General features: G+C 38.6%; 1 protein-coding gene across 4 annotated transcripts in view; it reads left to right on the top strand.

Moving 5' to 3' along the window:
• The window catches only part of LOC149193118 (cation-chloride cotransporter 1-like), a 291,136-nt gene that overhangs the window by 107,558 nt on the left and 163,316 nt on the right, over positions 1–20,262 (top strand). For all 4 annotated transcript variants that reach the window (XR_016254409.1, XM_089404786.1, XM_089404785.1 and 1 more), the window contains exon 4: positions 3,390–3,504. Coding sequence is in view for 3 of the 4 variants with exons in the window: in XM_089404786.1 (XP_089260912.1) it covers positions 3,390–3,504 (115 nt within the window). In the remaining variant the exon portion in view is untranslated. The remainder of the gene's footprint in view (positions 1–3,389; positions 3,505–20,262) is intronic.

The raw sequence follows: 20,262 nt of genomic DNA, 5'->3' as shown, positions 1-20,262 counted from the left end.
GCTGTGTATAGGGTGAATGGCTTAGCCTTCCCGTGTGATACCCCGAGGTGACTTAGGGACATGATGAATGGTTCTCTTGTTGAGGCATCCTACCCATGCAGTTTGGGACTCATGGGAAGTACCTCTCATCTGGCCAATGAGCAGGGAAATGGGGTTAGGGACCATAGTAGTACTATCGATGGACGCGCCGTTGTATCTACCGCACTCCCTATGCTAGGATGACCTCCATTGGTCTGGGATCAATGTAACTGATCTGGGATCAGTATGAGTGGTTTGAGACACTCTCTTGTGATATTGGTTTGGGAGCATTAAAACCAACTTCGGGTTAGTAGAGAATGGTATGAGACATTCTTGATCAATTCTTCTTCTTCATGGTTCAACAGAACAGAGCAGAGCAGAACAGAGCAGAACAGAGTAGAGCAGAGCAGAGCAGAGCAGAGCAGAGCAGAGCAGTGCAGGGCATTGATGGCAGAGATAGTATAGTTAGACATATGGATCAGTGGTTGGAGTTCTCCCTAGTTGAGAGGGAGTGTTAAAAATGGCAACTAGGGCCAAACTCCATGTGTGTCATCTTATTTATGGCAACTGATTTTTTTCTTGGATCCCTCTCACTGAGAGGTGTAGGATTGATCTAAAGATCATCTGATTTCGATAAATATTCATGGAGTTATGAATTTATTTTTGTTAAAAGACGATTCGTCAAGGTCGGCCAACAACCAAATAAACCCCACATGTGCTCAACGTTTTAGTATAAAAGGAGATGACTTGAGAGTCATTTCTCACACACACTTCTATCTTGATTTCTCTCCACTTGTCTTGGGTTTTAGTGGAAGAGAAATCTAGGAGGAGGATGCCCTAGCCGCAGTCCTAAAGGATGTCTAGCTGCAGTCTTCCTTAACCAAGAAGACATAGTCATGTTGTAAAGGAGATAGCCCTAAGCTAGAGGCAAGGGAACTCAGTCTTAGCTGCAGCAAAGGAGAGCTGAACAACGTGGGTATAGAGGCCTGTTTTGAAGAGGCCTAACACTGTCCTAGAAGAGGCCTAACGCTGTCTTGAAGGAGAAGCCTCAACGCTGTAAAGGAGGCTCCCACAAGTAACACTGTCCTAGAAGAGGCCTAACGTTGTCTTGAAGGAGAAGCCTCAACGCTGTAAAGGAGGCAGCCTCCCACAACGCAATTTAGAGGAGGCTTGTACAAGCCATAGTCGCTGTCCAAACAAGTGCCACAAGCTGGTGTTTTAGAGTGACCCTAGCCGTAGTCCTAGGTTGCCCTTACCAGCAAGATGGACGGAACAACGTGGGCTATTTTAGGGTCATTTTATGAAGACCGAATTGCTGTTAGAAAGGGTTGAGGTACGTTCCTTGAGGGCCGAGGTAGAGGAGGCCTGTTTTGGGTTTTATATGTGGGCAGTAAAGCTACAACAAGGCTGTGTGGTAGGCCGTAGGCCATACCACCACAACAAGGGACAACGTGGGCAGTTTTGGAGTCATGTTATGCCCTACTCTTCAGCATGAAGGTAGAGGGTTCACACTAGGGAAGGTTGTTGAGATTAAGGGTTGTTTGGGTGACTGTTTGTGGGCTGTTGCAGCAGTCTGAGGTGCCCTAACCAGTCACCATCACAACAACAGTACAACAAGCAAGCAAGGTACAACAAGCATGCAAGGTACAACAAGCCTGCAAGGGACAACAAACAAGCAAGGTACAACAAGCATGCAAGGGACAACAAGCATGCAAGGTACAACAAGCAAGCAAGGTGCAACAAGCACATGATGACAAGCATGGTGCTGCAAGCACATTGGGACAACATGGCAAGCATAGTGCTGCAAGCACATAGGATAATATGGCAACATGGTGCAACAATGGCACATGATGCAGTACAGTGATGGGTATAGTCATGATTAGTGAGGCATGATGAGATGCAACATAGTGATGATGGATGCAGCACGGTGAGGTGCAGCATGGTGACGAGGTGCAACACAATGATAGGTGAAGGAGTCACCTTGGAGAATCAGTTGAAGCAGCATGTCTTCAACTGATCTCATGTATCATCTTCTTAGAGACGATCTATGCTCTTACCTAGATAAGTCAATGTGTTGACTTCTGTTGTAAATATACTATCTCTCTCTCTCTCTCCACTGAACTATTGAAAAACATATAAGAAGAATTGATCAAGGGTTTCCCCACATTGGGGTTTTTCCCTGGCTAGCGCCACATCTTGTGTCCTCTTGTCTTCTGCGATTTATGTTTATGTTCTATCTGCAGTTTACTTTAATGCTGACGTGATTGCTAATCTGGAAAAGATATTGAGCTAACAGTGAAAATTGAAATAAATTGCTCTAAGCATAGAACATACCTAAAATCAACAATCTCTAATTTATTCTATTATCAGGGATAAAAGCTTATTTTCCATGTTCTTTCCGTTTGCCCATTCAATAATTAACTTAGAGTCCCCCAGAATCTACAACTGGTTTACACCCTTTTTAGAAGCTAATCTCATTTGTAACCATAATGCATAGATCTCAACCTTGTTGTTTGTACCTTCCCCAAGAAAATCTTTAATTCTGATTATCCTTCAGAAATAAGTAAACTTCAGTGCCATAGATACCTGGGGATCCTTTACATGCTCCATCAGAAAACCCCCATGCATACGATTTATCAATTTCTGGGTTCTTCATGCTCTGTGGAACCTTCACTTTACCTAGTTTCCACACTCCATATGAATAGCTGATTTGCTAAACGACCTGGATAGGTAATGTTTCCTTGTTTTGAAAAGTCATTTTGTTCCTGGGCCCTGGCCAACCAGAGGGTAACTGACACAATACACAGGTAATGTCCTATGCTCCTTTAATGACTTGTCCTTTAGCTAGTTCTCCAAACATATAGCTGCAGATTCTCCTATCCAGTTTCTTTTTTAATCTGTCAGATTCAGAGCCTCCTTCTAAACTTATGTAGTGAAGGAACAATGCACTAGGAGATGATCAAGTGAACTGATCCTAATTTTGGCATTAATTTCTTGCTATAGCATATGATTTTATACATCAACTTTAAACCCCTTGTCGAGCGTGTAATTGATTTTATATGCACTAGTGTTCTAGACAATATATAACCTGAAATCATTTGTAGCATTAGTATACTTTATGTAACAGTTGACATGTCTTCTTACTGTGTTTATGGACCAAGGTAATTGGGTTAGATTGATTTAACAATATTATTTGGCATTAGTTTGATAATATCAAAACAAATCATTTCTATGTTATATTTGGTTCAATAAGGAATCTATTTAGATATACTTTGTGGATTCTATATGATCTTGAACAGAATCATGATACTTTACCTGTTATTTTATTGCACGTTTAGAACACTGAATTTACCTGCAGTACATTTCTACAGGATTGTTGGAATTGCTGGCATTGCACAAAGTCTTTTGCTTGTTTCATTGTGTTGTCTCTGCACTTTTCTCACTGGTTTGTCCCTGAGCGCCATTGCAACTAATGGAGCAATGAAGGTAGGTATGTTCTCATGCTTAAACATTATTTTATGCATTTAAATGTCTTTTTCCTGGAAAGTGCATGAATGGTGTCTCTTTTAAGTTCAAATTTTTAGCTCCATTCTGAAACAAGGCTGTTTTGGTACTTCTAGTCCTGACCATGGATATGCATTGGTTAATGGTATGATGAAGTAATAGTCAGGGCCTGCTTCTGAAGTCTGAACTTTGAAGGGGATGCTGTCTACTGAAGAAATCAGCTCTGTAATCAATATAGATTACTTTCAGTTTTTCAAAGGATTAAAAGAGCTCCCTTTGGAACGAGGAATATGTATTTTTTATTTTGTTGTTTCATGGGGGACATGCTACTTTATTCATAAAGTAATATGTACAATGAGTGAGTAATATGTGCAAAAGCATAAAAGAATGTACAATCTTAGCTATATGATTGCAGCCTTTTGCAGAAAGTGAAATATTTCTGGCATCTCTAATAAGCAAAATCCTCTTGGCCTTGGCTTGGGACCATACCTTATCCATCCACAGCCTTTGAAATATGTACATTACTACATAGCACTAGTAAAACTCATGCACACTGTTTGCAAAGAAAACAAGAAGTGGGAGAATGTGTTGCATGGCTATTTTCTTTGTGTGTTATACTCTTTGCATGGCTATTGCCACATGTTGTTTGTATGCATTGGAGGTTCAGGGGTGGAGTCCTAGAGGAAAAATTTCTGGCCTGTTTTTGGTATTTTTTGGTCAATGGTTTTTGGCCCATTGTAATCTAATTCCAGTTAAGGAATTAGGGTTGTAACCTATTCTGGGTAAATGGATTAGGGTTTTGGATGCCATAGAATGCCTATATATTCAATATTGTATCGTGAACAGTGAAGTTAATAGAATAAGAAAAGATAGGTGCAACTCTAAGGTTTGCTAATTTTCCCAGTTAAGGGTTTCCAGGGTAAATCTCTGTGTGCTGTGTATGCCATCGATTGTCATTTCCATTTTGTTTAAGGATCTATAGCATTGTTTCACATCACAAGTTTAAATCTTAGATGAAAAATGTGCTAAACCTTCTGTTAAACATTTTTCCAACACTGATTAGCAATTGGCATTCCCATAGAATGTGTTTGAGAGATTCAAATTTAGTACAGGATAGGTATGTGTCAACTGTGAGGCCATTCTTCACTGGGATAGCATTAGTAGGAAGTCCCTGGTAGACTACTAGCCTTATAAAGTTGCAAACACTCTTGACTTCATGAGAAAATCTGTAAGATTAGACGTTGCTCAGTCCAGTGATCCTCTGAATTCTGCATCTGAAGAGGAATATTGTATCTACAGTGGGAGCTGAGGGTGACATACAATGCATAAGTTGGTCTATGAAGAATGATGTTCCTTTTGTAAAGATCATCAGTTGTACCAAGTCTTTGTAGCTCTCTAATAGCATCCCATTCAGAGGGCAGCTAGGATTTCTTGCTGGCCAAGGTTCTCTACTCAAGCCACATTCTATGTTTTAGATCCCATAGGTCTTTCTGTAGAAAGAACCTCATTTTGCTTAATCTCTTTGTTTGAAATTTGAAAGCGAGTGAGTTCAGCAAGACGTTGACCTTGAACTTTCCAACCCCATAGAGGGTGGGAGTTAGATCCCAACCTCTTTTGTTCCCTGAAAAATTTCAAGAGTTAGTTGCATTCTTCCATGCTTGCCATATGCCTTTGATGATGAAAGAACCTTGAGTTCTGAAGAGATGATGGATTGAGACAATGTCACATAAATAAAAGTGCCCATAGATCATACAAACATGCTTTGTTTGCGACAATTTATAAACTAGGAAATAGTTCCACAGGACTAACCGTGAATTCTCTTGACAATCCATGTTGCTTTTAATGTCTTCCCTTTACAAAAATTGTCAACCAAAACAAGCCCACCTTCTAATTTTGGAAGAGTGCAAATGTGTTGCAGAACCATGGGAAAGCCTATTCACCCTGTTGCACTCAATTTATCAAAGTTCCAAGGAAGCGGAAGTGCCAATTTGTTTTCAACCGGATTGGGTCATCTATCAGCAGTCTACATGTCATTGTAAACCCATTCTGCAAGTTATGTAATGTAAATGATCCTAGTAAGACCTTGAGTATATGTAACAACCTAGGTAAGCCTATGATTTTGATGACATATTTCATCTAAGAGGTTTTTTAACCTCACTGATCCCCCGTGTTTCTAAACACGGTTGATCAGAAGACTGTTTTTCCTCCATCTTAAACCCCAAAGCTAGGCTGAAATTTATTGTCGAAATCTTAGGTGAGTCCTAGTGTTTTTAGTCAAGTCTGATGTAAAAGTGATTTGGGAATAATTTAAGCTAGTTGGCTTAATTATTTTATTACAAATCACTTGGTTTACTAGATCATATTGTGTCGCAGATGGGTTATGTCTTGAGGGTCTAAACCATATGTGTATTCCCCCTTTCAGGGTTGTAAATGTAAAAAATCTTATGTATTAGAGGGTGGAAAAATATTAAATCCACTCGTGTAAATTAATTAATTTTTTTGGCAAAATAAAATTAAATCTTAGGCCAAAAAATTAATTAATTAGAGTCAAGTTAAGCTGCTTTAGGAAAATTAATTCTTCAAGTGGAAAACTTCTTGGGTCCTAAAATAATCAAATTTTAAAGGTTCTTCACCAAGGGAATATTGTATATTTCAGGAAAATTGGGACCCTTGGACCTTGGTGGTTAAGTCAAAGACAAATTTTTGAGGAAATTTGCTCAAAATAATTAATTTTGAGCTAATAAAAATGGAGTTAAATGATAAATTCGAAAATTCCTCAAAAATAAAAAATCAAGGGCCAAGATTAAAAGATCTTGAAGTGTTTATCAATGACGATGATTATTTTGACAAAGATCAATGAAACTAGCTATTTTTCCACTTGGAGGATTTATCTATAAATTAGAGAGTCAGTTGAGTCTCTAGCATCTTGATCTCTGACTAGGAAATTGCTGCTCAAGCATTCCTGTAAACCATTGTTCTGTTGGGAACTATTATTTCTGCCATAATAAAGACTTTGCGGTGCAACTCGAGGTGTTCTTGTTCATTGATTTGTGGTATGTACTGACTACGGGCTTCCTATGTTGTGCTTATATATGATAATTTTGAGATAATACATAGTGTTTGTAGGTACTTCAGTCCTTGGTCTCCAAGTTCACAAACTGTGGACAATGATCATTTTGCTTCGATTCTGAGTATTTGTATGGTGGATTAAATTTTCGCTAAGATTATAGCGATGGTTTCTAAAGCATTTTTAGCTATTTATCAAAGAAAAATATCATAAAAAATTATTTCTTAAAATTTATTTTAAAACCTTTGTATAATTTGTAAAATTATTTTGCTAATTGGGGTTTTGGGGATTTTAGAATTTTGTATATATTTGGGGTTTTGGGTGTTGCATTTTTATTTTGGCAGGTTGGATCAAAAGCTCAAGTGGAAGAAGAGCTAGATCTAGGCCCTTGAGGGTAAGATCTAGTTTCTTAAAAATTTTGCAGGGCTACCCATGAAGGAGCTTTCATAAAATTGAAGAGATGTAGAATAATTTTTTTTGGGGCGAGGGTTTCAAGGTTTTTAGGGCTCCTAGACCTGGTTTTCTCCTCCGAACCCTCAGTGTCCCCCTCTTGGCCTCTTGCGTTTGGGTTTTAGGCCTCCTAGAGGCTAGCCGTGAGACCTAAGGGCTACGTAGTACGAACTCCCCTCCTAAGCCTTGCCGTAGGCCTTAGAGGCCTGTCTCCTGCACTCGACCCTCCGTCCCCTTGCCACAGACTGTCCTCCTCCCTCCTCGACCTTTGTCCTTCTCCGCTGCCCTCTCCTCTCATCTCCGTCCTCCCTCGGCCCCTCTGTTTGCCCTTGGTGCCGCCCTTCCTTAAGCCGCAGCCCCTAAAGGGCTTGCGACTACCTCTTTTGAGGCCTTCCCTAGGGTGCCGCAGTCCTTAGGGCCTAAAAACCCTAGGTCGTAGCCCCTAGTGAGCCCTTCATCCCTTCCTAAGCCCAATGAAAGCCCTTTTGGGCTTTCCGTGAGGCCTTTTACCCTAGTTGCAGGCCTATTTGGGTCTTTTCCTTTCATTTTGGCCTCTCTCTTGCCCTCTCTTGGCCCAAAATTGTCGTATGCTTATCTCTGAATTTTTTTTAGATTGATTGTTGGTGTATTTTGTAGAGAAAATTGGCATAAAGCTTGTGTTTCAGGTATCAAGTTCTTGGACAAGATTTTGAACAAGTTGGGCTAGTAGACTTCAAGGCCTAGGGCCCAAGGGTTTGATCTCCTAACCTCTATTTCCTCACTGTTTTATTTCAGCAAGCAAATTAACTCATAACAATGATAAAAACATCCTAAATTGCCCTAAAATTCATTATAAAAGTTGCTTGACATATTAAGGAATAAATTGTTTGAGTTGGGCAATCATATCTTGGCATAATCTAGGAGTTTTAATGACTATCATCTCTGCATAATAAATCTGAAATAACAGCGGTAAATTACATATCTGAAAGACTAATCCATCCAAATTCTTGAGTTTGCAAAGTTGAGTTGATAATTGGGTTTCTCTTCATTACATTGGGCAAGCATATGCATCTTGAATTTGGCACTTGAAGCAAATTTACTCACTGCTGTCATAAATCTCTTACTGCTGTCATATCATTTACTTATTGCTCATTAAAAGGTCATTGGAACATAAATTGCAAAAGTGCTCTCATAGTTTTACACTATTATTCCTAGTTGCTGGCATTGACATTATGGAAAAGGCTAACATTGTGTTTCGTTGTGAGTTTATATGCTACAAAGTTCGTAATTCACATCTAATATGTTGGAAATACTGAGAGGGGGGTGAATCAATATTTCTTAGCAATTAACACTTTTTAATCCTTTTTTCAGAGCATTAGTTAATCTTCAGTTATTATTATTGTTCTTCTTTAGATCCTCATAAATAATGATCAACAATAGACAACATCATACAACAATGCATAAAGATAAAACAGAAGACACAAATATTTTTAGGTGGAAAACCCCATCTGGGTCAAAATCCACCGAACACTTCTTTAGTAATTGTCTTCTTCTTGATAAAATAAAATTGATTACATCAAGATTTCAGCTACAACTGAGGGATGCGTCAACCCCCCAATTTACAGGCCACAACCTGTAGGAGGCTACTAAACCCTAATATCTTGTTGCAACCAGAAGGACGCCCCAACGCCCTGTAGATCGGGCCACAACTTGATGAGTGCTCCAACACTCTGTTTATCAGCTGCTGTCAGAAATGATGATTCGCTGCCCTGTAGGTTTATCAACCACAACTGAATGGACGCCACAGCGCCCTGTGCAAGCCACAACTTGCCCTAACACCACCCTGTCGCCCTGAAGTGTTCCCAAGCCACAACCTGAAGGTCACTCCAATCACCCAGAAGAGTTGGTGTTGATTTGGAGTAGCATTAGATGTGCTCTAGGCCTCAAATTTTGCAAGGGAGGCTTGAGCACATGTATTCTAAAGAACTCAGAAAGCATTTTGGGAAATTCCACCCAAAAGTGATTTTATTAAAATAATTAATATTTTTAATGGGGTTCCTAAGTCTAAACTTAGGAAAGCTAAAATATTAATGGGTTTTAATCTAATCAGGGGTGAAACTTTTAGAAAAGGCCACAATCAAGCCAAAACGATCTGAGCCTTTGATTATGATTTAATCTAGGTCGTTGGTTGCCCAATAGGAAGATATAAGAAGGGACTTGAGGGTCATTTGGAAAACACACTAGGCAAATACTCAGTTGCCCAAGTAAAATCGATTTTCACACTGGTTGAAGTTCGACAAGAGAAAATCGATTCAGAGGGAGAGTTGCAGGTGGAGGAGAGACAAAGAGGGTTCAACGTCAGTCAGGGAGACAGGGACAAAGATGCAAAGCAGTAAAAGGGACAGTGCTGAGCAGATTGACTCTAGGAGAGCAACTGGCTTGAGTGACGTAGGCATTGTGCAGGCCAGTCTAGAGGCTAGAGATAGTGACGCTAGGTAAGCTAGAGAGACGTAGAGGGTGGAGGAACCTCTCTCTCGGGTCAGATACTTATTCAGGAATGTCTGTAAATATTTCTCAGAAAGCCTTGTTCTATACTGCTGGGTGTAATTTGTACATGTCGATTTTTGCTAAAGAATAATAAAACCCTCATTTGTTGCACCGGTTTTTCCACATTGGGTTTTTCTGGGGACAATTGTCCAAAAATAAGTGTCATTGTGTTTGTATATGTACCAACATTTTACTTACATTTACTGCAATGTTTTAATTGTGAAGGTTGCAGTAGAATATGTTTCGATATTTTCTGTAAGAATACAGTAGATAACCTATTTATGAGGTAATAAGTAGAAGAAATCATATTAATCACTTCATTAGGACTTCTATTTAAAAATTTTCATAGTCGGTAGATCACGTTTCACAATTTTCACACTGGATCCCCTGTGCTCTAAATCAATGTAGAAGAGTTGTAAGAAAGATGTAGAATAAATGTCGAATCCTGGTAGCTGCTGATCACTGTTCCCATGAACTAATCACTGCACAATGCTACACATCAAGCTATCACTATTCAACTGCACAATGTATATCAATATCACTACAAATCACTGCACAACTGCTAGCTTTCACTGCATGTCACTGCTCATGAATGAATAGTCATCAATGCACAACCACTGCTATCATCAGACTGCATGCAATGCTGCAACCATCTGACACTGCTATCAAATAATGGCACAAACCAAGGCGCCTCAGGTCACCCGATGACCTGCAATCAGTGCTTTCATACTGTCCTCGGAGAGCTACTAGCATACGTGTAATTACTGCGGCTCAGATTGTCAATGCCCTGGAGTCATCGTCACCCACTTCAATCACTGTCGAAGAAGTCTGTCACAAACCCACTGTAACATTGTTACATAAATGTTGTCACATCACATCAATTAGGCAAGCTACAACATGCTTGTCAAGACAAGAATCTTGGTCATCACAAGTACATTCCCAAAAGACATAAGTCACTGTTTCACTGTTGTCAAGGTCAAGATATCATATCAATGGCTAAGTGTCAACTTGCTGTCCTAAATGTCAGGTCAAAGTCAATACATCATGTCAATGTCAATCTATATCACTTTATGACATTTTATATCACTGTCAAGTCATATGTCAACTTACTGTCATAAACCATTGGTGAATTCAAGTCAAGAGACCAAAGGACTGCTATAGTTAAGATACTAATGTTAATGCTCTTTGTTCATGTGCATAGGATCACTGTAATGCTGTAGGTGTCACTCTAACATGTTAAGAAAAGATGTTCTGTCATAGTCAATGCCATTGTCTACTATTGCAGTCTGAGGAAACTCTTGCTACATACATAAGGTTGGTGTATCATTAGTTCTGGATATCAATCCCAAATCATATTGTAATGCATTGCTGTCAAGTCAAATAATCTCATCAACGTACTGTACATGTATCAAGGTTACTACTATGCCAAAGTCAAGACATTAAATGGTCTATGTCAAGTACAATGTCATTGTAAACAATAGGTGAGGTCTTGTCATTGTTTGCATTGTTATACTAGGACAGTTAACAAGTGTTTATTCATCAAAGATCACTGTTTTATAATCTTGTCAATATACTAAAGTCTAAAGTCATATCATGGTGTCACTGTACTTTGGTTCAGAATTGCAATGAGAGGTTTGTCTACAAGGTGCTAAATCAATCATTGGCTTAGTGCATATATTTCTTGAAAATACTCACTGATACAATGAGATTACAGTGAGAATTGTTGTCATATATTGACAACATAGGTGATCAAAAGTTAAGGTCATACTATGTCACTGTTGCATCACATAAAAGTTAACAGTCAATCATGTTATTTTCCTTGTCAATGAAGAATGTCATACAAAGTTACAGGTATATGTATTTTGTACTCCTACTTGTACCCAAGACAAATTCTGCTTGGAACCACGTGTTTAGGCCAGAAATGTTTTACCTTCCCAGCTATTTATGATGCAGAGAATGAGGATTGGTTGTTCTAAATTATTTAAATTATTTATGCATAGAGACAACCCTTCAAGCTTCAGATAAGATGTATCCTAATGCACAGGTCTACAACCTTGGGAGAGTGCCCTAATGAAAAGGCCAAGAGTCACAAGAAAAAGGTCTGTAATTTGGTAATCAAGACAAACCTATACCCAAGAAAACACAATAAAAACAACTTTGTTTTATGCTAAGAATACTTACTGGATAGAGGACCGAGGTCCTGTAGCGGCTTAAGGTTAGGATGATGTCAATGAAATAGATCAAATCTTAGAGAGGAGGCCTGCGGCCTAGCCTTAATCCTGCAAGGCAAATGGACATCAAGTTCCACAAAATAAACCAAAGACCAACCCACTGTAATTCCTTCACTGTCTTCCTCAGGCATCCTAAAATTTCAGAGTGTAATCATAAGAACAATTCATATGAAATTGGATAGTAAGGTCTCCTTTTATAGACCAATGTAAGGGCTTCCTAAAAGCTAACCGTTTGAAGAATAGAGGGGCTCCATGAGAGCTAAAATATAAAAGTTTTGCATCTTGTGAACTAAGTAAGAGAGCCGCTTCCCTTATTGTGAGTAGATTGGGCATTAGGATTTAGTGAGTATAGGAATTGTTTCTATATATTGGGAAGGGCTCCCTAATATAAATGTTGGAGGAGATTTTAGAATTTTAAAACATTATTAATTGTTAACTTCTTTTTAAATGGAATTTTCAATTACTATCTTGAACTTTAAGTGAAACCCACTTAGCCTTTATAATGAGGAATTAGTCCTTTTTTAAGTCCATGGTATGAAATATCTGTATACCTTTTCTTAAAGTGATTCCCACACAAACGAGGACAAGTAACCCCAATTGCTCAATTTTAGATGCCCACAATCAATGAGAATGTGCCAAGTTACCACCCCATGGGGGTTTAGCCTAGAAAGTGGGGTCTTTGACTTCAAATTCAATTTTCTCTCAAACTAGGAGGACTTACGTGGCGTACCACATACTATCAGAAAACATCTTTCTGAGGAGAATCCAATGACGTGGATCTCCAAGTCAAACTCAATATTTTGACCCTTCAAAAACCCTCGACAAAGTCGGGGTACATCCTGAGTCCAGGGAACCCAAATCCTAGGACTTGGGTTTTTAACCATCCAACAATATAGCTGTTATCTTGATGTAATTGACAATTACTAAAAAGCGTTCATTAACCATCTGACATCAATGACTGGTGTTTTTGGTCAAAGTCAAACCTAGTCAATTCCATGGGTTGACATCAATGACAACACTATCCAACATAATAAGCTCACTCTAAGCACATTGCAAATCTTTGGTTTAAGTACATAAATTGCTCCTAAGTCTCTCTAATCCAATTGGTATTGAAAGAACCTATGTCATTTGTGCATCTAATTGGTGATTATCTAAATTGCATCTAAGTATTATTAACTTGAAAATTTGTAAGTCATATTGTTTTGAGGAATATTGGCTAAGAACACTTGCTATCTTATTGTCTCTTGTGGATAATGGTTATCGACTTATCATACTGAATCATTGGTTAATTGTTGCTCTATTGTTATCATTGTGGATCTATATATTCTTGAGCAATCTTGTTTTGTGGATATATTCGTTTCTTGCTGACACTGTTGAGATCTAACACTTGTCTTTTGGTTGAGATTACCTTTTCTAAATATTGCGAAGTACTTAACATCATAACTAAGGTAAAATATAACTAAGTACTTAAAGGAATACTTAAGTAATCTCACCCAAAAGTCTCACTCAATCTTTTGCACAAGCATTCTAGTTTTAACTTGCATTAAAATTTACCTCCTAGGATAAGCTAGGTTGATCAAGATCTAGGGCAACCCTTCCCAATTAGCTTGAGAGATTCAACTCTTCTTAGTGGTTAACACAGTGACCTTGCAGTCGTCAGAGCCACTGTTTGCTTCCCGTTGGCTTCCATTTTCACAACCTACTCTAAAGACTGTTTCTCAAAATAGTTAAGGGAGAGGTTCTATTTAGATTAGGCATATAACTAAAAATAACCAAGATCACTACATCACACATAGATCATAGGACTTGTACATCATATAGGTTAGTCAATCATTTAACTAGCGGGTGTCCATCGGGTCACTTGGTTTCAATTTTCATTAAGCAAGAATTGTGACTCCATTAGGCACATGTCTCATACCTGAAAATCTAACCTAATCAATAATCTTGCTCAAATTCAACCAAGTGGCTAGGCCACTCATTTGTGTCTCCCACGCAAGTTGGTTCTGAACTTGTCTTCCTTCACCTCATTTCATATTGACTACCTCACATAGCCTGCTGTTGGGAGACAGCTAGAACGAAGTGGGCGGGGATCAAAGTGATAACCTCTGCCCTGAGCAGTTGTGGCGGTGCCTATACAATTCGAGCGACAACACACCCCATACTTGGTCTTGTTACCCCTTATATTAGTGGAGGTACCTATGCATTCATTGTAGCATTTTTGCACCATTATAAGCCCAAGGTCACAGGTTAAAAGTCATGTGACAAATATATGATGCCTTGTATCAGGTATCCTAGACGTTGTTGGATTGGACCATTGTTGATCCCTTTGAGTTCATCTTTGTTCTTTTTGTCATGGATAGGATTGGAGGACCTTTGATGGGTTTATATGAGGACTCATGGTTTTAGCTGAGCCTTCCTTTTGTAGGGGTGATCACCAGTTTAGGGGCTAGTCCAACCCATGTCAAGTGCACTTATGTCATTCCGCATGGTTATGAGCCTATTGAGTTTGTAGGTGATCTTGGATTTTTTGTAGTATGCCCCAAATGTTTTTCATACATGGCAGTCTCACTGTCAATGACATTTCATGATTCCCAAGGCAATTCACGTTTCCTAATGCAAAGTGGTTCCAAAAGTAAAATATTTAGTAGTCTTAGATTGCAGGGCTTGATGAGAGTATGGCATGCCACATAGAATTTTTCCATTTGGTGAAGGCATGCTCAAGATGTGATTGGTTAAAGCTGGTCAATAGGTGGCATAGGTTTTCAAGGGAAAAATAGGTGGGGTATTAGCTTGATTTGGACATGCATTTTTTCCATAATGGTCTACTCAAGGAGAGGAACAAAACCCATGTCTCAATTTTTTTAGCTTCTCAAGGGCGCTAGAGATCCTCAGTTTGACCATGATTATGGGGTTTGACTAGGGTGATGTGGTAGTACAATAGAATTTTGGATCTAACATGGCATTTGACAAGTTACAACTTAGCATATAGTACACAGATGCGGTGGAACGCTTGGCCTAATCAACTAGGCAGTGGAGATAGGAAAAGGTGGTGGATAATTTGACTTACTATGCATGAAAAGTTCATGGACTGGCTAAAATAGCTGTTGGAAAAGTCAGGCTAGGCATTGTAAGTGTCTTTGGCTAAGGGGATAAAGTTGTGGACAAAATATGATTGTTACAAAGTCAGGGAATGAGTCATCTCCCTCTGGAGCAAATTACTAGGTGATTAAGCCATTTTCCAAGGTTAGGTCAAATATGTCACGGTCTTGGAAAATGTAACTAGGTTTGTTCTTCATTAAATATATTTGAATCATCTTGTACTGTACTTGTCAAAAAATAAAGAAAATAACTATTATTATTATTATTGTGACTTATTAAAGCATGGGTTTCATGCTTGGGTCACCATGTTTTAGGTCAAAGTACCCATTGAGGACTTCTAGGATTTATTTTGAGTCAATAGAGTCATTGTACTTTTAAAGAGCCCCTTCTTGGGCTTTTAAATCATGTAAAAAGGTTTAGTATTAATTCCAATATAATTTATGTATCCTCCACATCAAGTCGGCCTAGAAGAGATCATGTCAGACTAAGGACATTATTTTGTCCTACCTTGATGCCTATAAATAGAAGCAAGTTGAATTCATTTGGAGCATCTCATCTTAAGCGAGTTCGATATCTCTAAGGAAGCCAGAGAAGTGCGAAGTGGGTTTAAGGAAGTTAGAAGAAGTGCGAGTTGGGTGGAGTCTAAGGAGAAGAAGAAAAACAAAATTTTGGTGCCTCTCTCTCTGTTTCGTGCCCTAGTTTGGGAGATCGAAGTCTTCCAAGTTCTGCTGATGCCGAAAGCTGCTTGATGCTGGAAGCTGCTACATAGTCGAAGTTATTGGAAAGGAGGTCGAAGATCTGGGAGGCTGACTTGGTGTGGAGGGAAGGTTTGGTCTTTTGTCTAGGGTGAAGAGTCTCAAAGAATACTATTGAAAGGAAGAGAATTTTGACTGGGTTTTCCCCTTGAGGGGGGTTCTGCCGTGGCATAGTGCCTACATCTGGTGTCCATTGTTTTATGTACTATTGCTTTGGTAATTGCTTGATGAACTAAAAGAAAGAAGATATAAAACTTAATAACAAATCAAGAATATCACAAGTAATTATCGAGAATAAAAAAATCTTTTTGCCTTTTGGATTTTCTAACACAAGGATGATGTTGGAGGCTTCTAGTGGAATGTTGGGGCACTTAACGCTACTATTCTTCATTATTTTGACTTGTAGACACTTTCTAATTGGAATGTGGAGTTATCTTGATAGTTGTGAGCCGATTCAACCCACTGTAGTGGAAAATCTCATGCAATAAAAAATCATTTTTCATTGAGTCGACTTAGTCTCCAAAATATCTGGGATGACAAGTCAGGTTATTATTATTTTAATGGAAGGAGCATGTAAATTTTTAGTAGCAACGAACAAGTTTCCTAGTCTCTATGATGTCGAAGAGACTAAGGAACATGAGATCTCCAAAATCTAGAAAAGGTTTTGCTCGAAAAGATTTGGAGACACTTCCATTAAATTAATTAGCCATAATTAAAATATTTCCTATGTCTAACTTAGGAAAATTGGTTAATTAAAGTGAATTAATTGTTGGAAATACTGAGAGGGGGGTGAATCAATATTTCTTATCAATTAGTATATTTTTAAATTCATATAGCATTAATTGTTATTAGCATCAGATAAATATAAACATTCATCAACACCATTCAACAATGCACAATAATAAAGACAAGAACACATAGATTTTTAGGTGGAAACCCCTCCGGGACAAAAACCACCGAATGCTTCTTAATATTTGTCTTTCAATAAAATGTACATCAATATTTTCAGCTCCAACTGAGGGAGGCTCCAACCCCTTCTTTTACAGGCTCCAACCTATAGGACGTTCCAATGCCCTATAGCCTCCAAATTTGGGCATGGCCCCAAATGGTGGACAATCCACCAAATCATTTCCAAAAGCATCTTCCAAAATAGGTTCAAGGGTTCCAATAAGAATTTCTAGTCCCAAAAGCCTTCAAAATGACAAAGGCACTCATGATAGCTATTTAAATCCACCACTCAAACAAGCAGACTCCCAAGTGTTGTGTTGAGGCTCCAAAGTGAACAATCCACCCATAGTGTTGGGTCTTCTTGCCCTCCCAATCTGTCAACAATAATTGAGATCCTCCTACAATGATGAATGTAAATGGTTTCAAAATGTGCACATTTATCCTTCAAACAAGGGGATCCAAGGATGAGGTGGCAACTCTTACTATGCACTTTATGTCTCCAGCGACATGGACTGACCCTTTAATAGTAACATCAACCAAAGTTTTGGACAAAGGCACTCCTTTAATTCACATCATTGAATGTCTACTCTAATACTATTTGCAAGGCATCTTGGTCATAAATTTATACTGACAGGTTGGCTATAAAAGGTTCAACCTAAACTATAATCGGCCTCAGTCTCCTTTAAAATTAGCCTAGCCTTATATATCTACTTGTCCACCTATGATTTGAACCATAGTTTTAAAAACCAGATCCAAGAATCGAGCCAATCCACCCATCAAACCAGTTATTGAACCAGAATGCGACAGACTGAACTGGTTAGATCTCAATGAACTGGTCTTTAAAAAAATACATGAAATACTTATTTTTAATGAAAAAAATTAATTTTTAAAGTTAAATCCATGATTCCAAACCATTAGAGACAAGATATGCAAAGTTTTGCTCATCTATATACTATGTAAGGGTGAATATATCAAAATGGCACCAAGTGCAATACATATCAACAATAAACTATATGATCAATGAGGCTCAGTCCAAAAACAATGCTACAAACTACTGGGCCACTGGCCTACTACAAGTCTACATATTAGCTATATGTTGCAGGAAACACTGGGTAGGAAGCCATTTCGGCAAAAAAACGAAACTAAAACACTAAAACATGTTTGGTACGACCTTGAAACATGTTTCAGATCGTACTCGCACATTTCACAAGGCTGAAACATGGCCCAATATGGCCTAAAATGCATTTCATGGTTGTACGATCGCGTTTCAACCAAAAAGTGCCTTTTTTCCATTTTTTTTTTTCGTTTTATTTTATTTTATTTGGTGATTAAAATATTTTTTGGATGTTTCTAGATGGCTCTCGCAAGTTATAAAAAGGCTTGCCTCATTCCTTCATTACACAAATTGTGCAAGTCATTTCACTTAGAAATGGGGGAATTTTAGCAAGGAGAAAAGAGGAAGAGAGCAGTGGTTTCAGCTAGGGTATTTTCAACAGTGAGCAAAGGAGATTTCAACAACAAGAAAAATAGATTTCACAAGCAGATTTAGAGTGGGGAGTTTCCAACAATGACATTCTTGGTTTTTGGCTCAGCCACAACCATCTTTCTCGTGTTTTATGGCAATTTGGGGTAGCTTCAGCTACAAAAAATTAATTTGGGTAAGAAGCAATCATTTTCTTAGTTTTTTCCCACTATTTCTTCTATTTTTCGAGGGTTTATGCATCTAAAAATGTGAAAAACGTTTTTTCTTTACAGATTTGTTTATTTTATTTTATTTTTTCTGCAGCAATGGTTTCCAACCAAGGTGCAAGTTCAACCACCAAGTCCAACCCGAGGGCTGACTATTATCCTCTTTGGTGGCATGTTCAAAAGCTTCAAAGATGTGTAGGTGGTGGTTCATGGGAATGGCGATATAATCTTTGCTGTAATTCATACAAGGGCTCCTACCCAAGAGTGAAGACACATCTTTTTCATGGAGGAAGACAAGGGATTTCAAGTTGCACAAAAACAACAAACGCAATGGTGAGGAGGGCATATCAAAGAGAGTAAGACGAGGCTGATGGACTTAAAAGAAAGCATGGAGAGCTTACTCATGCTACTCCTCAAGCTCCACCAAACATTGAGCCAAGGATTGTGGTTGAAGCAAGTAAGTGGAGTGCCACTCAACAAAACGAACAACCACCATCCAAAAATACTAGAAGGGCATTTGCTTCAGTTCAAGATAGCAAAATTCCTAAATTGGTGAGTGTGTAAGCGAGAGAAGAAGCTGATTCCAGAGTGGCTAGGTGCATCTATGCATGTGGTATCCCATTCAATGTTGTTGCTCGCTCGCCTTATTCGCAAGATATGATAAGGGCAGTGAGCAAAGCTCCCTCAGGGTACAAGGGGCCCAACTATGAAAAATTCAGAACTCAGATTCTCAAAAATGAGAAGGAGCTTGTGGAGGATATCTTATCACCGATTCGTTCTTCTTGAGTAGCTCTGGGGTTAAAATAATCGTAGATGGATGGACAGATACAAGGCATAGACCATTGATAAATATCATTGCCACTTCACCAAAAGGAGCAATGTTTTAAAGGCTGAAGACTGCTCATGAGGTAAAAGATGCGCAGTTCATTGTTGATTTTATAATAAAATCTATTGAACAAATAGGACCTAACAGGGTGGTGCAAGTTATCACGGATAATGCACCAGTTTGCAAAGTTGCAGGTTTAATTATTGAGGGGAGGTATGACCACATCTTTTGGACACCTTGCATTGCCCATAATCTGAATCTGATCTTAGAGGAGATCGACAATAAAGTTCCATAGATAAAGGAAATCACAAGGGAAGCAAGTGAGATCGTTAAATTCATCACCAATCACCACCATTCTCAAGCAATATTTCGAGAGTGTTCCAAATTGGAGTTGTTAAAAGTTGCTGAGACAAGATATTCCTCAAACTTCCTAATGTTGCACCATCTTGTTGAGGTTAAACAACCATTAATTTCTATGGTGTTGAGTCAACTCTGGGCTGCGTGGAGACAGGCAGATTCAGGGCAGGTATATATGGTGCGTAGATTGTGTCTTGATGAGGAGTGGTGGAGCAATATAAATTTCTTGCTAAAGTTCACAACCCTTGCATTTGAGCTTCTTCGGAACGCTGACATGGAACAACCTTTCTTAGGAGAGGTGTATGATGGCATGGATACCATGGTTAAGAAAACTATGGAAATTGTTTCACAGGAGTCTCCACAACTTTTATTTGTTGATGATCATTTTTCTAATTTAGTCAAGAAAATCATTGTTGATAGGTGGAACAATTTCAACACTCTGTTGCACACTTTAGCACATGCCTTGAACCCCCAAATTTTATGATGAGGAGCTTATTCCTCAAAGCAATGGGAAGAGGAAGGCACCCCATAAGGATAGAGATGTTGATTTTTAATGTATCTTGGACAAGTGGTTTCCCATGGGTTAGTCTCTACCTAGGGAAAATTGTCCAAAATAATTCTTTTCCTAAGTGTGACTTTATAAAGTGAAAGTGACTTTATAAGTGGTAAAGTCAATGTTAAACTATAAAGTGAAAAGTGACTTTAGACATAAAGTACAATGTGGGTACTTCATTTAATGGGGGAGTTAAAAATAGAAAGTGAGAATTAAATGCACATTTATTCTCATCTCTT

Source organism: Pinus tabuliformis, chromosome 2_2 (assembly GCF_031772625.1).
Source record: "Pinus tabuliformis cultivar Carrire ecotype Pingquan chromosome 2_2, CPIR1, whole genome shotgun sequence".
Classification (NCBI taxonomy): Eukaryota; Viridiplantae; Streptophyta; class Pinopsida; order Pinales; family Pinaceae; genus Pinus; species Pinus tabuliformis.
Note: the sequence above shows the minus strand (reverse complement) of the source record. Positions and strands in the feature narration are given on the sequence as shown.